Source organism: Phaethon aethereus (assembly GCF_964289735.1).
Source record: "Phaethon aethereus genome assembly, chromosome: 3".
Classification (NCBI taxonomy): Eukaryota; Metazoa; Chordata; class Aves; order Phaethontiformes; family Phaethontidae; genus Phaethon; species Phaethon aethereus.
Window position 1 is genome coordinate 1,335,739 of NC_138576.1, and position 17,721 is coordinate 1,353,459.

General features: G+C 62.4%; 1 protein-coding gene across 1 annotated transcript; it reads right to left on the bottom strand.

Annotated features, from left to right (window-relative positions):
- Window positions 1–7,521: 7,521 nt before the first annotated feature.
- LOC309403137 (bifunctional epoxide hydrolase 2-like) lies at window positions 7,522–17,210 on the bottom strand (the record flags this gene model as incomplete). Its single annotated transcript, XM_081997166.1, has 19 exons — window positions 16,920–17,210; window positions 15,447–15,531; window positions 15,146–15,305; window positions 14,236–14,426; window positions 13,990–14,112; window positions 13,769–13,843; window positions 13,320–13,415; window positions 12,936–13,014; window positions 12,711–12,745; window positions 12,569–12,595; window positions 10,672–10,757; window positions 10,394–10,505; window positions 9,990–10,064; window positions 8,769–8,814; window positions 8,575–8,677; window positions 8,278–8,347; window positions 8,119–8,199; window positions 7,707–7,765; window positions 7,522–7,606 (listed from the first exon to the last, which is right to left on the bottom strand). Exons 1-19 carry the CDS (start codon window positions 17,018–17,020, stop codon window positions 7,522–7,524), a joined length of 1,689 nt encoding a protein of 562 aa, XP_081853292.1. The 5' UTR covers window positions 17,021–17,210.
- Between the last annotated feature and the right edge of the window lie 511 nt (window positions 17,211–17,721).

Below are 17,721 nucleotides of genomic sequence, written 5' to 3' on the forward strand. Positions count from 1 at the left end.
CAGGGCAGGGACACTGGATGGCCCATCACCCTGCCCAGGGAGGTGACACTGCCTGGAGCCAGGGCCATCAGGAACCTCTTGCAGATAGCTCAGCAGCAAGGAGCCCTCGGGGCGAGGGGGAGGTGGGGCTGGGGCTGCCCCACACCATCCCCCATGCAAGGCAAGACCCGGAGCTGGTCTGTGAGCCAGGCTACAGAGGGAGAGAGGCAGAAAAAATGAACGAAAACCCCAAAAGAACAAAATGGAGGAAACTGAATACCCAGTGGGTTAGAAGACACTCCTGTTCAGCAGGCAGAGCCTGACCTGACTGATCCCGGGAATCGCTTGCCTTTCCTTCCCTCTCGCTTTTCCCAGGAACCTTTCCTATATCTCATCACGGCGGTGTTGGTTATTAAATCCGTATCAAAGGTGGTAATAAAACCACATCGTCCCGACAGCCCCGACCACGGCGGGTGGCTCCCCCCTGCCCGGACCAACCCTTCCCACCCCCCAAAAAAACCTGGGAAATTCCCCTCTTGGCTGCGTTGGCTTTTTCCTTACCATCCCGAGACGCTGCTGGAGCGAGCGGGACTCCGGCTGCTCCGGCACTGGTGCCGGGGGGCGACCCTGGCTGGCCCGGGGCTGGCGGAGCGGGACCCTGCCCGGCGGGTCAAGGAGGAGCTTCTCTCCAGGCTGGAAGGCTAATGAGTAACAGCCCTCCCCTTGGGATTCTCCTGGTTCCCTGGGGGAGGAGAGGGGCTGAGCCCTTCCCTCCCGGCTGGTGGAGCGGGACCCCAGCCCGGATTTGGACCCGGGGTCCCGCACCCTGCAGGGATGCTGCAAAGGCCGAGGGCTTTGGGGAGAAGCCGCTGGCCTTTCGGGGGTCCTCGCCCCGCAGCGGGTCCCCTGAACCTGCAGCCTTTGCACGGGGCAAGCTGGGCAAAGGAGGGGTATAGGGAAACTATAAATATAGTTTGGGTATAGGGAAACTATAAATATAGTTTGGGAATAGGGAAACTATAAATAGGGCCCTGCCAGGTTTGGGGGGACGCGGCAGCGGGCGCACGGCGGGGGGGGGCTCCAGGCAGCGAGCGATGCGACTGTGTCGCTGCATCGCATCGCCACCCGCAAAACGGGCGCCGGGGGTCCTCGCTTCCCGTCTTGCAAGGAGGAAGGTGCCCCAGCCTTGCACCCCAAACTCCGGGTGCAGAGAAGGGGGCAGGAGCCGGCCGGGTAACGGGTCTCGCTGGAAGGACGGGCGAGGAGCGGCGATTTGCAGCAGCTCTGCTGCGCTCCGTGACTGCGCTTTGGTGATAAGCAAACCCTCCCCGGTCCCTCATTACGGAGGGGATGATAACGATTTTTCTGAGCCAGCTAACTCGGGCAAGGTGACCTCTGGGAGCACCGCTCCAAGCCGCGAGCGGGCCGGGAACCTCCGCTGCGGGCAGCTGCCTGCGCGCGACCGCGGGATGCTCGGGGACCCGGCCTTTCCAGCACAACCCCGAATCTGGAGGGGGGAAAAAATCGCTCCTTAATTAGAGAGCAGGAGCTGTGCAGCCTGCAAAGGACCTCACAGCACCTCCATCAGCTTTTTCCATGGGTCTTCCCATCTACCGTCGAAGCTCCTTGACCTCCTGAGCATCCTGACACCCTGCAGATGTTTTCTCGGCTGCAATGCAGCAAATTAATGAATAATCCTCTGACACACCTTCAAGCCCAAAGAGACACCAGGGGGGCCAAGCCATTGGGGTCAGACGCCTCCAGCGCTGCCCTGCTGACAGCTCGGGGTCCAAGTGCCGTGCAAAGGTCATCAAAACCTCCCAAAAAAACCCCTCCCATGGGATTATTCATTAACGGTGCAGGGTGAGGGGGACGCAGGTGGGGAGGGACGCAGCTCTCCCCCACTGCCTCGGCCTCCACCAGCTCTCGCCTGCATCCAGGAGGGATGTCACAGCTTGGCTAATTGCAGCTGACCTAATTCAGTTAAAGAAAAAGGGGGAGGAAGAAAAAAAAAAAAAAAGGAAACAAAAAGTGGCATTTTGCCAGGTGTCGAAGCTATTTGTGAATTTATTTGTGTCATTTTTGGTGGGGTGGAAAATGCAGTGCATTTCCAAATTGCAATGCACTCCCAAATTCCAGTGCATTCCCAAATTCCAGTGCATTTCCAAATTGCAGTGTGTTCCCAAATGGCAATGCATTCCCAAATTGCAATGCACTCCCAAATTCCAGTGCAATCCCAAATTCCAGTGCATTACCAAATTGCAGGGCATTCCCAAATGGCAATGAGTTCCGAAATTGCAGTGCGTTCCCAAACTGCAATATGTTCCCAAACTGCAACGCGCTCCCAAATCGCAGCATGTTCCCAAACTGCAATGCATTCCCAAATTGCAGCGCATTCCCAAACTGCAAGGCATTCCCAGCTTGCGAGGCACTCCGAAATTGCAATCTGCTCCCCAGCTGCCAGGAGCCTGCCTTGCCGCTGCGCTGACGGGGTGGACGCGTGAGGCTCTGCCTCCGCGCCCGTCCAGGAGCGTAGAGCTGGGATTTGCCCCCAAAATTTGGCTTGTGGCTGGAGCTTTTCCCCCCGGCCCCCGCCTGCCACGCTCCTCCCCACAGCTGCCTGCACTTGGGGGGCTCCCAGAGCTGCTCCCTCCCCTACAGCAGTGGGGAAACTGAGGCAGGAGTGCTTTGCTGGAGCTCTTTGAGTGTCTGGGCCAAGCAGAAATCAGGTGGGGTTTGGGTTTTTTGCCTTCTTTCTTCTCCATTTAAAAATAAAACTGTTGACATTTAATTACGGGCAGCTTTTATTCTTTACTTCTCAATCTCCAAGGGCTCTTTTCTTCCTTTTTTCTTTTCCGAGTTAATTACTTCCCTTCCAAAATCGGCCCAGCGAACAGCGGCTGGAGGAGGGGAGGACAGGACCAGAGCTGGACCCTGTCTGGGACCAGGGAGATGCCGTCCCTTAATCCTCACCACCCGGCACAGCCAGAGCCCCACCGGGTCCCCTGCAGATCCTCATCCCTGCTGCCAGCACCCACGGGTGCCTCGTAGCCCTTGAGGGAGAAGCCAACTAAAAGCAGAGGAAAAAAAGCACATTTCTAGGGTTTTTTTGGTCCAGGGGATGAGCAGAGCTGGTCGCATCCTGCCACCCTCGCGCCGGGGTGGGTTTGGGTCCCCGGGGGGGGTTGATGCTGCAGTTTGAGCTGCACGAAGGCGTGTTGGCCCCAGAGGGACCTTCGCCCTCAGCACCCAGCAAACCCGGCGTTCTCAGCCCCAGCCAAGCTGAAAGATTAACCGAGCACCCTCAGGGCAGAGCCGGAGCCGTCCCAGAGTCCAGGGACCGGCTGGGTTGAAATTTAACTGGGTGCCATCAGGCTTACTGGGTGCAAGCGAGCACGGCTGGGTGCAATCCTGCCCTCCTGCACCCAAACCCCGTGGGGCGCAGGGCTGGAGACTGGAAGGTCCTGGAGGTGCAGGATTGCGCCCTTCCCTGCGCCCCAAAGCGGCTGTGCTTTTGCTGGTTCTGCTTATATATTCATTATTTTTTCCCCATTTCGGGTGGGTTTCAAGGAGAAGCCCCTGGCAGCTGTGGTTTTCCAGCCCACCCGCTGCATGCATGGGGCAGGGTCAGACCGGCCCCGGCTCTGGGGGTCGGCACCCTCCCCAGTCCCCCAGCGTGACCCTGCCAGGTCCTGCCTGCACCTGGCATGCCGTGCGTGCACCCCGCACCCCTGCACCCTGCGCGTGCACCCCGCACCCCAGTGCACGCACCCTGCACCCCGACACCCACACTCTGCACCCCTTGTGTGCACCCTGCACCCCAGTTACAGAATCACAGAACCATTAAGGTTGGAAAAGACCTTCAAGATCATCACGTCCAACACCCCCACACCCACTGAACCATGTCCCGAAGTGCCACGTTCACACGTTTTTTGAACACCTCCAGGGTCGGTGACCCCACCACCTCCCTGGGCAGCCTGTGCCAGTGCTTGGCCACTCTCTCGGTGAAGAAATTTTTCCTAATATCCAAACTAAACCTCCCCTGGCACAACTTGAGGCCATTTCCTCTCGTCCTATCGCTGGTTACTTGGGAGAAGAGACCAACCCCCACCTCACCACAACCCCCTTTCAGGCAGTTGTAGAGAGCGATGAGGGCTCCCCTCAGCCTCCTCTTCTCCAGACTGAACCCCCCCAGTTCCCTCAGCCGCTCCTCATCAGACTTGTGCTCCAGACCCCTCCCCAGCTCCGCTGCCCTTCTCAAAACGCACCCCGTGTGCGCACCCTGCACCCCACGCACGCCATCGGGCAGACGTTTCCCAGGGGAGACTCGTCGCAGCCGTTGCAGAGACCCCGGTGGGCCCAGAGGGGCGGGAGGAACTCGGGGGGTGACTGTCCCCCCAGATCTGCTTGTCCCTTGTACCGCGGCGCGAAGCAAAGCAGAGCCGGGCTGGGGAGGGCGACCGAACACGCGGCTCCGCTGCCATCCCCTGCCAGCATCTCGCTTAAGCCCTAAAAAACCCGATGGAGGATAAATAACGGGACGCGAAGCTTTAATCCCCACGCACGGGGCTCGCAGGGGGATGAGTTCTGGGGAGCGGCGGCGGTGGAGCAACATGTCCCGGGGACAGCGGGGTTCGGACCCGCCGGCTTCATGCTCGCCGACCTCCGGGGGGGTTTGCAGCCATGTCCGTCGCCACCAGCACCGGCAAGCGCAGAGCAAGGAGGGAGGGGGATGCCCATCGCACCAGCGGTGCCAGAATTAGAGATTTTGGGGGTTCTGCCCCCGTTCTAGCCCCCTTGAGCTGTGCATCACCTTGCAAATACCCTGCACACAGCTTTGCAAACCCAGCCCTGTCCTCATGGCCGGGTCCCGGACACGTCGGGTGCTGCCGCCGTCACCCACCCGCTCAGAGGGGCTGAGTCCCCGCTCCCCTGGGGACATGTTATGAATTTTTTCCTCTCGACACCCATTTTTCTTGTTGCTCGCAAAGGTGAGCGTTTGGATTTGTAGAGCAGGAACTCCAAGCTTGTCTTAAAAAATACAGCCAGCCTTCTGCGAGCTGCCCTGGGAGCTCCAGGAACGCACCGGAGCTGTGGGAGAGCATTTCTTCCGAGCCTCAGTCGGCTGGGATCGGGGCTCTGAAACCCACCCTGAGGTTTTCCAGACATTTTCTTCTTTCTTTTTACATCGGAGAGCTGAGAGAGGAGCAGGACAGAGCCACAGCGCGTCGTGCAGATGGCACATCCAGCCTGGGGTGTTTGCTGGTACGAGCTCCCCGGCTCCGCAGCATCCTGAGGGATACGGCCCCTCTCCCTCCGCCGTGCCCGCCTGATCACCGCGAGCGTCTGCAAGCTGCAAAATGAAGTGGCCTGGAGGAGCTCGGCCCGCAGCCAGATTTCTTTCTCCATTTCAGAGTGCATCCGCTGCGCCGGCGCCCAGCCTGCGGGTGCCGCTGAGCCGCAGCAGCCGGTGCCACCGCTCATGGTCGTGGCTGGAGGACTTCTCCTGGGAATGAACCCTCCGAGAGATGGAGCGGGGCCCCAGAGGAAACCAGGGTGGGACTTTGCATCTCTTCTGACGGCGTTTGCATCGCTCTGGCCTTGCCCTCCTGGACCTGCCAGCATCGAAGCCCACGTCTGCTCCGGCTCGGCTGGATTCCTGGGTCCCCACACGGCAGGCGGTGGGGTGTCTCCATCCCCACCGATGGCCCTGGGCTAACCCCAGCCCAGCATCTGCGTGGGCATCAGAGCTCTCCAAACGCGCCGCGGATGAGTGCACGCCAGGACACGGCACCCCGGGGACGGGGGATGCGTGCACCCATGGGACCCAGGACATGGCACCCTGGGGATGGGGGATGTGTGCACCCAGGGGACCCAGGACACGGCACCCCAGGGACAGGGGATGCGTGCACGCAGGGGACCCAGGACATGGCACCCCGGGGACGGGGGATGCGTGCACCCGGGGGACCCAGGACACGGCACCCCGGAGACGGGGGATGCGTGCACCCGGGGGACCAAGGACACGGCACCCCGGGGACAGGGGATGCGTGCACCCGGGGGACCCAGGACACAGCACCCCGGGGACGGGGGATGCGTGCAGCCGGGGGACCCAGGACATACACAGCCAGGGTGGGGGGTGGGAGATGGAGAAGCCGGGCTGGGCTGCGGGGGGGGGGGCGGAGCGAGCTGGGGTGGCAATGGGGGGGGCTGCCGGAGCCATGCCCTGCTGTGGCCACGTAGGGTGTCGGGGGGGCGGTTTACCTGCTGTCCCCCTCCCTTCCCGACCGCTCCCAGCACCTGCAGGGGGGCTGGGCACCGCCGCAGCCTCGCAGCCCCCCGAGAGCGGGGCGGAAACACGCGGGCCGGGGCGGGGGTGCAGGGACGGCTGGCAGGAGGCTGCAACCCCCCCCGAACCCCCAAACCCAGCTGTGCCAGCGCCGGGGGAGAGGCCGGCTCAGCCTGGCTTTCGGGGCAGGGCTCCGGGGCGGGTGCTCGGCCGCAGCTCCCGGCTGCCCGGGGATGACGCTCTTGGATTTTACATTCCATCAGCAAACTCCAAAGCAGCTCTGAAACCCGCTGCCGAGGCTGCCTCCGCTGCCAGCAGACGCGGGGAGGGCGGCAGGCACGGTGATGGGTAACTCCGGGCTGGAGGGAGCGGGTTTAAACCCCTCGCTGCCCACCCAGGAGCTGCTTTTTTTTTTTTTCTTTCCTCTCCCCCCACCCCAAATCCACTTGGCTCCTTTTTCAGGGATGAATCCGGATGCAAAACATTCCCGCGGGCTGGGAGGAGGGACGCAGACAGAGAAACCGCAAAGCCCGGGATGAAAATAGCTGCGGGCTGGGGAGAATTCTAGCGGGGAAATTCCAAGCGTGTTTGCCCAAATCCTTACGCCGTCGTGGGTGTGTGTTTACGTCGCCTGTCGGGGCCCACGAGCAGGGCTGGGAGCTCAGGGGAAGGTGGCTGCAGGCAGGGGCTGAGCCCTGGCACCACGGGGATGGGCCACGGGGAGGAGGGGAGGAGGCAGCGAGATGCTGCGCGAACCTGCACCCTAAGGGCCACGGGGAGAGCCGAGGTGCTCGGGTCTCTGTGCTTTATTTCTCAACGTTACAAAGCAGAAGGCGATTTCTCGGGCAGGGTTAATTATTAGTAGGGCATTAAAACCTCCAAGCCAAAACCGACCACGCGGCCACGATCCAGGTCTCTCCGGCCAAACCCCCTGCGTGAGGGAAGCCCCTGGGATGGAGTCGGGGTGATGTGGCAGCCCCGATGCAGCCCCTGCCACGGCACGAGGGTGGATCCAGCCCCAAACCATCTCCCAACACCCCAGGACCCCCATGAGAGCTCACCAGGGCCCTTTTACAAAGCAGGGGCGATGCTCTGTGCCACCCTCCTCCCAGCCCCGGCTCACCCACCACTTCCACCCATCAACCCCCCAAAAAATACAAATCAATCCCTAAAGTCAAAAAAATCACACCCTGAAGGCAAAAATTGCCCTGGGGAGGAGGGAAGGCATGGGGCAGGGCTCTGCCCACCAGCCCCGCTCACAGCCTGGACATCTTGGGCAGGGGGGTGTCCGGGGGGAGCCCTTCCAGCCACTCCACCAGGATCCTGTTCAGCGTTGCCGGCCTGGGGGAACGGCACGAGGCTGGGGTGGGAGCCGGCACCGCTGGGGAGCCGGAGCAGCCCGGCTCCGACGGAGCGAGGCCGCGCGCGCCGGCCGCCGTACCTTTCCATCTGCGTCCAGTGCCCGCACTCCTCGATGTGCTCCCGGCGCAGCTGCGGGATCTTGGGGGGGGATGGACGGGAGGGGAGAGGAGAGGGGTTGGTTTGTGCCAGGATCCGGCAGGTTGGGCGCCAGGAGAGCTGGCCCCGGGCTGCCCCTGCCTCCCCAGCTCTGTATTTTGGCAAGAGCAAACCCCCTCCTGCCCGCTGCAGGCAGGAGAGAAGGCAAAGGCCACCCTCTCCCCACCCTGTATCAGCCTGTCCCCCCGTATCTCCCCGTATCTGGGCCAAATCCAAGGACGGACGAGCCCCGGGGCTCTCCCACGGTGGGATCTTATGGAAGCAGGATGCGGGAGGGCTGCGGTGCACGCCGGTCCCGGGCAGGGCTGCGATGGGACGCGACCACGCTGGCTTACCCATTCCTCCATGCCCCTGCTCATGCTGGGATGCAGCACCACGTCCTTCCCGGCTGTGACCATCAGCGCTGGCATCGTGATCTATGGGGGACGCGGGTGACCAGGTGGGGAAGGTGCCGGGTCTGCAAACGCCCGTGGCGGGACAGGATCCGTCCCCACCTTCCTGTCCCTGGCAGAGAGCGCCCAGTGCCAGTTGGGTCGCATGTTGCGGTACCAGTTCAAGGGGCCACTGGGAGAGAGGGGAATGGGGTGGAGACGCTGGGACTCGGCTCCCGCCGGCACCACCGCGGGGACCATCCCAGTGCCCGCGGCACAGCCGGCACGGGAAGGACCTGCGAGGAGAAAACAGCCCCCCCGCCGCCAGCCTCGCCCCTTCTTGGGGCTATAAGGCGAGGCCTCGGTGGCTTTGGGGGTCCCCTTTCTGCCAGGGGTACCCCACCAGCCCCCTGCCCCTACCTGAAGCCAGATTTCTGGAAGCGCTGGATGTAGTACTGCAGCGCGGGGCCATGCAGGATCTGGCTGGCGGGGGGGTCTTCCGGGAAGCCCACCAGCAGCCCCCCTGCAAGGAGAGGCACTGCACTGCTGCCACATCCCACCCACGGCGTCCCCACCCGCGGCAGCCCACCCCACAGCGAGGTCTCCCCCCTTACCTCGCTCCTGGACCCCGAGGAAGTTTGGCGCGAGGGGCAGGCGGTCCTGCAGGGAGAGGGGACGGAGGGCAGGCAGGGAGCGGCCCCACGCCCGGGGGGGCGGGGATCCCGTCCCTGGGGGTCTCCCCACGGCTGCTGGCTCGGGGCTCCATGGCCCTCCTCGCCGGGAGCCGGCACCGAGCGTCGCTGCATCCCGAGGGATGCGGGAACCAACTGCGCAGCCCCGGGACACGGAACCGGGAGCCGGCACCGAGCATTGCTGCATCCCAAGGGATGCGGGATCCAAGCGCGCAGCCCCGGCACACAGAACCGGGAGCCAGCACCGAGCATCGCTGCATCCCGAGGGATGCGGGATCCGAGCGCGCAGCCCCGGCACACGGAACCGTGAGCCAGCACCGAGCATCGCTGCATCCCAAGGGATGCGGGATCCGAGCACGCAGCCCCAGGACACAGAACCGGGAGCCAGCACCGAGAATTGCTGCATCCCGAGGGATGCGGGAACCAACCGCGCAGCCCCGGCACACAGAACCGGGAGCCAACACCGAGCATCGCTGCATCCCGAGGGATGCGGGAACCAACCGCGCAGCCCGGGGACACGGAACCGGGAGCAGCCGGCGGGGCCGGCAGAAGGATGCCATCGGCGAGGCACGGCCTCCCGCGCGCTCCCCGGCGCAGTTATTTTAAGCCGCGAGGGTTTTTCCCCTGCAGCAAGACAGGAGCATCGGCCGGGGTTCAGGCACTGGCGCTGCGAGGGCAGGGGGGAGCAGGAGCCCCTGCCAGCCGTGCCGTGCTCCAAGCCCAGCGCCAGACAGACCACGCTGTTCCCGGGGCTAGGCTGTCCCTCCCCAGGCAGCACGGCTTTCTAGAGGTCTTCTCAATCCCTGCTCAGGGTCAGCTTTGAGGGCTGAAGAGGTGCAGGCCCTGTACTGCTGCTTACAAGGATGCGTTCACTCTGATCACTACTGACGGCTGACTGAATGCAGACTTTGCTGCAGACAGGCAGCAGAAGGACGGCAGACACAGGGTGGAGCATGCCTGAGGGTCACTGTGGGCCACTGCAAGCCATCCCTGAAGCTTTTGGCTCCTGGTATGGGCAAGATGGAAGGGGAGAGGGTGCCACAGGCTAGCAGGGCTCGGAGAGGACATCGGGCTGGGCTGGCCATGGGTAGGCTGTGAAGCCTTCTGCTCCCACCCAAGGTCCACCCTCAGCCCCACACCTACCTCCCGACGCGTGGAGCGGATCAGGACCTTCAGGGTCCGGCCGATGTCCTTCTCGAGCTCTGCCTCTGCGACACCCTGCGTGGGGGGAGGAAGCACCACGGGTGATGCCAGCCCTCCCCAGGGACCCAGCCCGCCCCGGGGCCGGATCCTGCCGCCCATCGGGGCTCGGGTGGAGGCTGGGGACGGTTTTTTGCAGAGTTCAGCATGGGAACAAGGTCTGGCAGGGAGACCACAACCCATGTGCTGCTGGGGTGGCGACGAGAGCCCCGCGGCGTGGCACCCGGCTACGGGGCGGGCGCTGGCCAGCCCTGAGCTGGGGACCTGCAACATGGGCGCATCTCCACGTGGGGGGGTTTAAGCCCCAAAAGAGGGGTGGAGGATAAAAACCGTGGTCCTGGACTCACCGGCTCCTGGAAGTAGAACTGGTAATCAAAGGCGGGATAGGTTTTCATCTTCTCCACGATGTCCACAGCGGGGTCGGCGGGTCGGTACGGGGTGTTCAGCGAGGCCACGGCCCTGGGACATCCCGGGGCGGGGACAGAGTCAGCATCACAGCCGGATTTGGGGTGCCCCGTGTGAGCTGGGGCTTGGCTGCAGGGACAGGACAGGATCCGGGGTGCCCCATCCCCTTGGATGTACCTCCCCGGGGGCGGGGGGGTACGGCCGGTCCCCAAGGACCCACCTCACCCTCTCGGGGTAGAAGAGAGCCATGTTCCAGACCACGGCACCGCCCCAGTCGTGGCCGACCAGCACGGTCTGCGGGACGCCCTGCGGGGAGGAGGGCCGTCAGCCCGTGCCCCCGCGGCTGCACCCCAAAAGCAGCGCCCGAGAGGCGATTTGCCTTCCTCGGAAGCAGCAATGAGATCAGAAAACAGCAATATTTTCTTTTTTTTCCCCTTTTTTGCGTTTTTTTTTCCTTTTTTTATTTTCCCCAAGGAAGAAGCGTTACCTGATCTCCCGGAGCGATTTGCTCCAACTTAATTAAACATTTCCAGTACCTGGCCCCCTCCAGAGGAAAGGGGTTCCCCTGGGATCACCCGTACGGGTCCCCGCCACCGCTGCCATCGCGCGGGGTGACAGCACCGGGAACCTCTCGCTATCTGCGCAGCCGAATAAATCCCCAGCCCCTCTGGGAAGGGGCTCACAGCATCCCCCAGGGCCGGCCGGATGCTTCCCGGAGCCAGGCACGCCGAGCTCACTGTTCCCCCCTGCTCCATTCCTTTCTCCTGACCCCTCTTGGGCACCTACAAATAAATCCAATTAAAACCCGCGCTCCTGACAATGTAGCAGCCGGTTCATAATTAGCTGATATTTAGAAGCGTAATTAAAATCCCCTCCCGGCGGACACGGCTCGGGGCCGGCTGCGTGCCTGCGAGCCCCGCTCGCTGCCATCCGACGGCGTGAAACCCAGCGTCTGAGACCCCCCAAGGGGGGCAGAGGGGTTGGGGGGGGTTCCCCAGCATCTCCCACCTCCGATGTGGGGCTGAGCGGGTCCCCCGTGTGCTGCTGGGTTTCATCCCACCATCCCTGGCCACCACCGTGCCGGCTCCTGGTCCTCTCTGCAGCTTCTGCGTCCCAGCAACGGGCTCAAACAACACATGAAGCTTCACGAAATGGGTGCCCACCCTCCTGCCAGGCTGCGGATCAACGGGCGCCCTTCCATGTCTTTTCCTGACCATTTTTAACGCAGCGTGAAGGCAATTCCCCAGCAAAAACATCACCGTGATTTATCCTCGCCTGCTCGGCACCGAACCGGAGCCGCAGCCCCCACTGCGCCCGGCTTGGTCCCATCCCGAAAACCCATCCCGGCTCCGATGCCGGCAAAAAATCAGCCCCGCTCCTCACACAAGGAGCCCTCGCAGAACCTCAAGGGTTTGGGTTTTTTCCTTTGTTTCTTGAGGTTTGGGGGTTTTTTAGCACTGTGCTTTTTGAAAGAACCCGTTCCCTTGGAAGCCGTTTCGCACGGAAAAAGCCCCGGAGATGTTGGCATTTGCGGGCCATGCCTTCTTCCCCTCCGCTTCATCTCTTTCAAACAACGCAGAAATCGACCCCATCCCCTCACTGGGGTGGGAATTAAACCTGGAGCTCCCAAACCCAAGTGGATCGGATGCCGAGATGACACCGGATTCGAGCTGTGCCAACGGCCAGCGCCGGTCCCCCGGCCACCCCAACCACCTGGGAGCTGCTATGGTCGGGGTTTAAGGGGGACGGAGGGGATGCAGCCCGGCATCCTTCTCCACGAGTGTCTCACCAGCTTAACAAAATCCAAAACAGGCACCACTAGCCCGTCTCCCCATCCTCAGCAAGGACACAAGTCCAGGAGAAGGTGACACAGAGCTGGAGACCCTCCCAAGGATGGGTTCTCCCCACTGACAATGGGCTGGGTGAACATCTCCATCCCTAAAATCCCACCCGCAGGGAACACAAAGACGGGGCTTGGTGCTGCCCCGAGGGTTTTGGATCAAAGTCACCAGGGAGCTCAGATGGCCCAGCATGAGAAGGAAGAGGTGAAGGGCAGCTGGGGGACACGCACCCAAACCTTGCCAAGAAGGAAGGACCCACCACAGGAGGCTCCTCACCAGTTTGTCCAGGAAAACCGCCAGGTCCTGGGGAAGGGAAGAGAGAAAGGGTCAGATCCTGCCCGGGGCCATGCCCCCTCAGCCCACACCACCCTCCACCTCGCGCTCATCCTGCGCACGTCCGTGCCCTGCAGCTCCTCACCTTGCATATCTGCTCCTGCGAGTATTCTTTTACATCTGCACGAAAGACACAATCGGCATCATTTTAACATCCACACATTTCTAAGGGTGTATTTTGCATCCACCTGAGCTGCCGGGGCTGCAGGAGGAGTGGGACAGCTTCCACCCCCCCAGGAGAAGGCTTCCCCACCCATCTCCTCCCGGGTCTTGGCAGCTCCAGCCCTGTACGCCCCCGTGTCCTGCTCACCCGGTGGGGCCGTGGACTCCCCGTAGCCCTTCATCTCCAGAGCGATCACCCTGAAGCCGGCATCAGCCAAAGCTGGGATCTAGGAGGGAAAGCAGCAGCCTCCAAAGGATGCAGAGATCCCCAAAACTCACTCTGCCCCGGGGCCAGCACCCATCCCGCATCTGCCCACCCCAGCATGCCCAGAGATGTCCCCGGAGGGCAGACGCGAGCTGGTGAGGCTGGAGGGTGAGGAACACTCCTGGGCTGTGTCCTGCGTCCCTCAGGGCTCAAGGCAGGGTGGTGGGACAGCCCCGGGACCCCCCAGGAGTGGTGGCCATGCACCCCTCCACCGCAGTCCGTCATCTGGCCCCCATGGTCCACCCTCCTCCCCATCTCCTCCATCACCTGGTAGCGCCAGGAGAGCCAGGACTCGGGGAAGCCGTGGCAGAGGCAGACGACGGGGCCGTGGCCCATTTCCACAAAGTGCAGCTGGACGCCGGGCTGGAAAGGACAGAGAGCCCTCGCCGGCTGCGGGTGGCACAGCTTCGCCCCCCAGCCCTCCACCCACCACTGGTCACCAGGCGTGGGAGCCCACCATCCCCTCCAGCCCGGCATCCAGGAGCCACACGAGCACGTTTTAGCCCCTGCGGTGGATGGAGAAGACCTGAATGTTGGGGCAGCTCAGCATCCCCCCCAGCGCACCCCATGCAGGAGGGTGGACAACCCAACAAGCCACCCCTCGGCTGGCACATCCTTGCACGGGGCCCAACACCCTCCCCAGGACGCCTGGACCCCCCCCAAGCCCTGCCAAGCCCAGGGACACCTTGTCACCAAAGCAGCCCCCTCCACCCTACCCGGATGGGCACGTATCCGTGGGTCACATCAGATGGATCACAGGCAGTCGGCAGCGGCTCTTCTTGGGTGAGAAGCTGTGGGGTGAGGAGTACAGGGTGAGCTCCTGAGCGAGCCTGGAGCTCCATGGGACACCCCCACCATGCTGCTGCTGGCGGGACAGCCATGCGTTTCAGGCGGACAGGGATCCCCAGGAGAGCCGACCCAGACGACCACTACGTGCCTGGACACCCGAGAGCTCCTCCAGCTCCTTCAGGACAGTTTCAGTGTCCCTGACAAGGATGGTGGCCATTCCCATCTCCTGGGCTGGCTTCAAGTTCTCCCCGATGTCATCCAGAAAGATGACCTGGAGATACACCAGCGAGAGCCAGGCTTAGCACTCTGGGGAAGGGTGGCCACTGGGTTTGGCCAAGGACTTTGGGTGCTTGGAAGGACGCTCCATGCCCTGTTTTTGGGGTGATGGTCGTACCTCCTGAGGTTTCGCCTGCAGAGCATCCAGGGCGTAGGTGTAGATCTGGGGATCCGGCTTCCACGCTCCGAGCCGGCAGGACTCGATCACCAGGTCGAAGTGGCGACGCAGCAGGTTCATCAGCGTGGCCGTGAAGAGCCGCCCGGCACTGTCGTCCACCCAGTTGTTGGTGAGGACGCAGGTCTTAAATCCTAGGGAAGCGAGGAGCGGGGAGCACTGGTTTTCCCACTCCGGTTCTCCCGCAAGCGTTGGATTTCACCTCTCCTCCCCAGCCATGTTTCTCAGACCTTCCCAGCCCAAAATCTCCCATGTCTCCTGTCTAGACCAGGACACCCCAGCAGGAGATAGAAGGGTGCTCAGCAGGGGCTTATGCCCAATTGGTACTTCCAGGAAAGCAAGGCTCGACCCGCGCAATGCAAGCGGGACATGAGCCGGAGCTCGGGCACACCGAGACGCTGAGGACTGAGCCGATGGACCAGCCACGGTGCGGGGCAAAGGGCTACGGCACCCTGCTAATTGCTGGCTGGGTGACAGCCTGTCTGATGGATTGGGGAGCAGGGCTCAGAATATCTAATTAGAGATCACAGAATCACAGAATCATTAAGGTTGGAAAAGACCTCTAAGATCATCAAGTCCAACCATCAACCCAACACCCCCACGCCCACTAAACCATGTCCCGAAGTGCCACGTCCACACGTTTTTTGAACACAATGTTGAGATGCTGAAAAAGGGCTTTGATGATGATGAAGGACTGAGGAGGGACCCCGTGATGGGACCAACCATGACCCCGTGGTGGGACTGACCAGGACCCTGTGGTGGGACTGACCAGGGACTCCTGTGGCACCTGCTCGGGAGGGGAGCAGCGCCCTTACTCCAGCACTCCTCGCCCAAAAGCCCCCCTAGCACCCACCGTTCCTCCGCAGCACCCTCGCTGCCCGCAGAAGGGGGGCATTGACCATCCCCTTGGCCGCCATCTCCTCGAAGGCACAAGCGACGGAGAAGTTGGGCGGCAGGGCGATGCCCGAGGCGGAGGCGTGCTGCCTGCAACCCTCCTCCATCTCCGAAAAGAGCTGGAAAACACCCACGCGGTCATCTCATCCACCCCCCCAAAAATAAAGCACAGCCCGTCCCGGAGCCTGCTCCCCCCGGCTCCTCGTCGAGTCCCACCCGAGCCACCGGCGACGCTCCACGGCCGGTACCCGAGGGCTCACCTGGGACAGGGTGATCTGTCCCCTCATCGCTTTGGCATAAGGACTGTCGGAGCCGCCGGCAAACATCACTCGTCGCAAGAAATTCCTGCCAGGCAAAGGGAGAGAGGTCAGGCGGGGGGAAACCCCGGTACCGGGGGGTGTTGGGGTGCGCTATGGGGAGGGGGATGCTCGGTGCCGGGGATACGGCGTTCCCAACCAGCTGCGTGGATCAGTCCCGCTCCCTCCTCCGTCACCGCCCGGGACCGCAGCATCACTTCGTTACGGGACCGGGAAATCGCTGCCCATTTATTTCCGCTGGCAGCTCAATTACTTCGCCCTCCAGATAGACGAGCAGGGAGTTTTGCCAAGAACAAAAGAAAAAAAACCCACCCAACCCCCAAAAAAGCCCCGAATAATGCAAAGAGCAAGGTATTTTGTAAGCGGTAGCTCAGGGAAAATAATTTGCCCCTATCACAAGATCACAAAAGGCCTTGTCGGGCGGCAATAAAACAAGATTACAGCGCCTGGCTTCAGGACAAAGCTCTCCTCTGAGTCGATAAAAACGCAACTCAGTTAAAAATAAAGCAGCTTTACCTGTTCCAGCAGCATTGCTGTCACTTCTTTGTGTAATATAAAGCGAAGCAAAAAAAAATGTTTGATGGCCTGATAATCTGGGAATTTATTGCTCTATCTGCTCCGCGTCCTCCAACATTTAGTTATTTCTTTTTTTTTTTTTTAATTTTTTTTTTTAATAACTCCCTGATTTTTCGTAACACCCATGTGCTGCCGGGAAATCCCCGCGTGCTGGGCGATGCAAACAGACTGAACCCGTTTGGGAGCTTTTGGGATTACTAATCCCCAAATACCCTGTATTAAATGGGGCAAAGCGTTCACTAGGAATCGAGAGGCCATTTGGGACCCGCTCGGGGAGCCAAAGCTTTGGGTTTCGTCAGCTCTGGTTCATGCACTGAGTTGTGTTGGGTCTCAGCGCTGGGGCAGGGATGGGCTTAATTAATTATCCTGTTTAATTAATTAATTATGAGTTGCTCTTCTTACTGCTTCTGCCAACGTCCCCTATAGCGATCCTATCTCTTTAGGGATTAGTTTTAACGGTTGACCTGCACCCCACATCCAGGAAAGGACCCTCCCTCTCCCCCTGGCCTGTACCCCACATCCGGGACAGGATCCCCACCCCAGCCTGCACCTCACATAGACACAGGGACCACGACTTGCGGCCCACGTCCAGGACAGGGGGTCCCCAGCCTGCACCCCACACCCAGCCCTGTCCTCTCGTTATAGGGGCCCCAGTCGCGCAGACCCCGCGCGGGCGGCGGCCGCACACACAGTATTGTCTCGTCTTTACGAGTCTCGGGCCGAGCGGCGACCCGCCGAAGCGCGGGCGGGCGAGTGCCGCCGGGACGGACCGGGCCGGACCAGGCCGGGCCGGGCAGGGCAGGGCAGAGCCGGGCCGGATCAGGCCGAGCCAGGCCGTACCTGGGCAGAGCGCAGTCCCGCTCGCAGGAGCCCAGGAAGTGCTGTAGGCCGGGCCCGAAGAGCACGCCGCCAAGGTCGAACAGCACGGCCCGCCGCGCCATGTCCGCCCCACCACCTCCGGCACCCGGGCTCGAACCCGTGGCCCTCACACCGCCAGCGCTCAGCCCCCCGGCCCCCGCAGGCCCCGCCTCCGCGGCCTCGCCCCGCCCCCTGCCTGGGCGCCATTCTGGGTCCTAGCGCCGCCGTTCGCCGCCCGTCATGGCGGGTGCCCTCGCGGACGCCAGGGACACTCCGCAGGACACCCCCGCACGGGGAACAGCCCCCTCCGTCCCACCAGCACCCTCCCGGTCCCGTGGGGCTGTGGACCCCCCGGACCCCACGTTTGGGGGTGGCAGGTCCCTGGGCCCCTGCTGCCGTGGGTGCCCCTGGGTGCCCGCCTCTCCACCCACTCCTTGCCGCTGTCCCCCCGGGGTTTTGCCCATAATCGCGTTTTCTCCCGTTAACGGGGAGCCCGGGACTTCCCCCGACTCCCGCAGCACCCTAGGGTGCAGCAGCACCCGCTGACCCGACCTGCCTGCACCCAACTCCGAGCGCCCTAACGTGGCTGGACGTGGAAAGGGGCAGGGGTGCACATGCAGGACTGGCCACGTGCTGCAGGCGTGCACACATGTGTGCACACACATGTACACACACGTGTTTGCATGCACACAGGTGCACACGCACATGGCTGCATACATGCAGGAACACATACGCACACATATGCACTTATATGCACACATGCACATGCGCACACCTACATGCA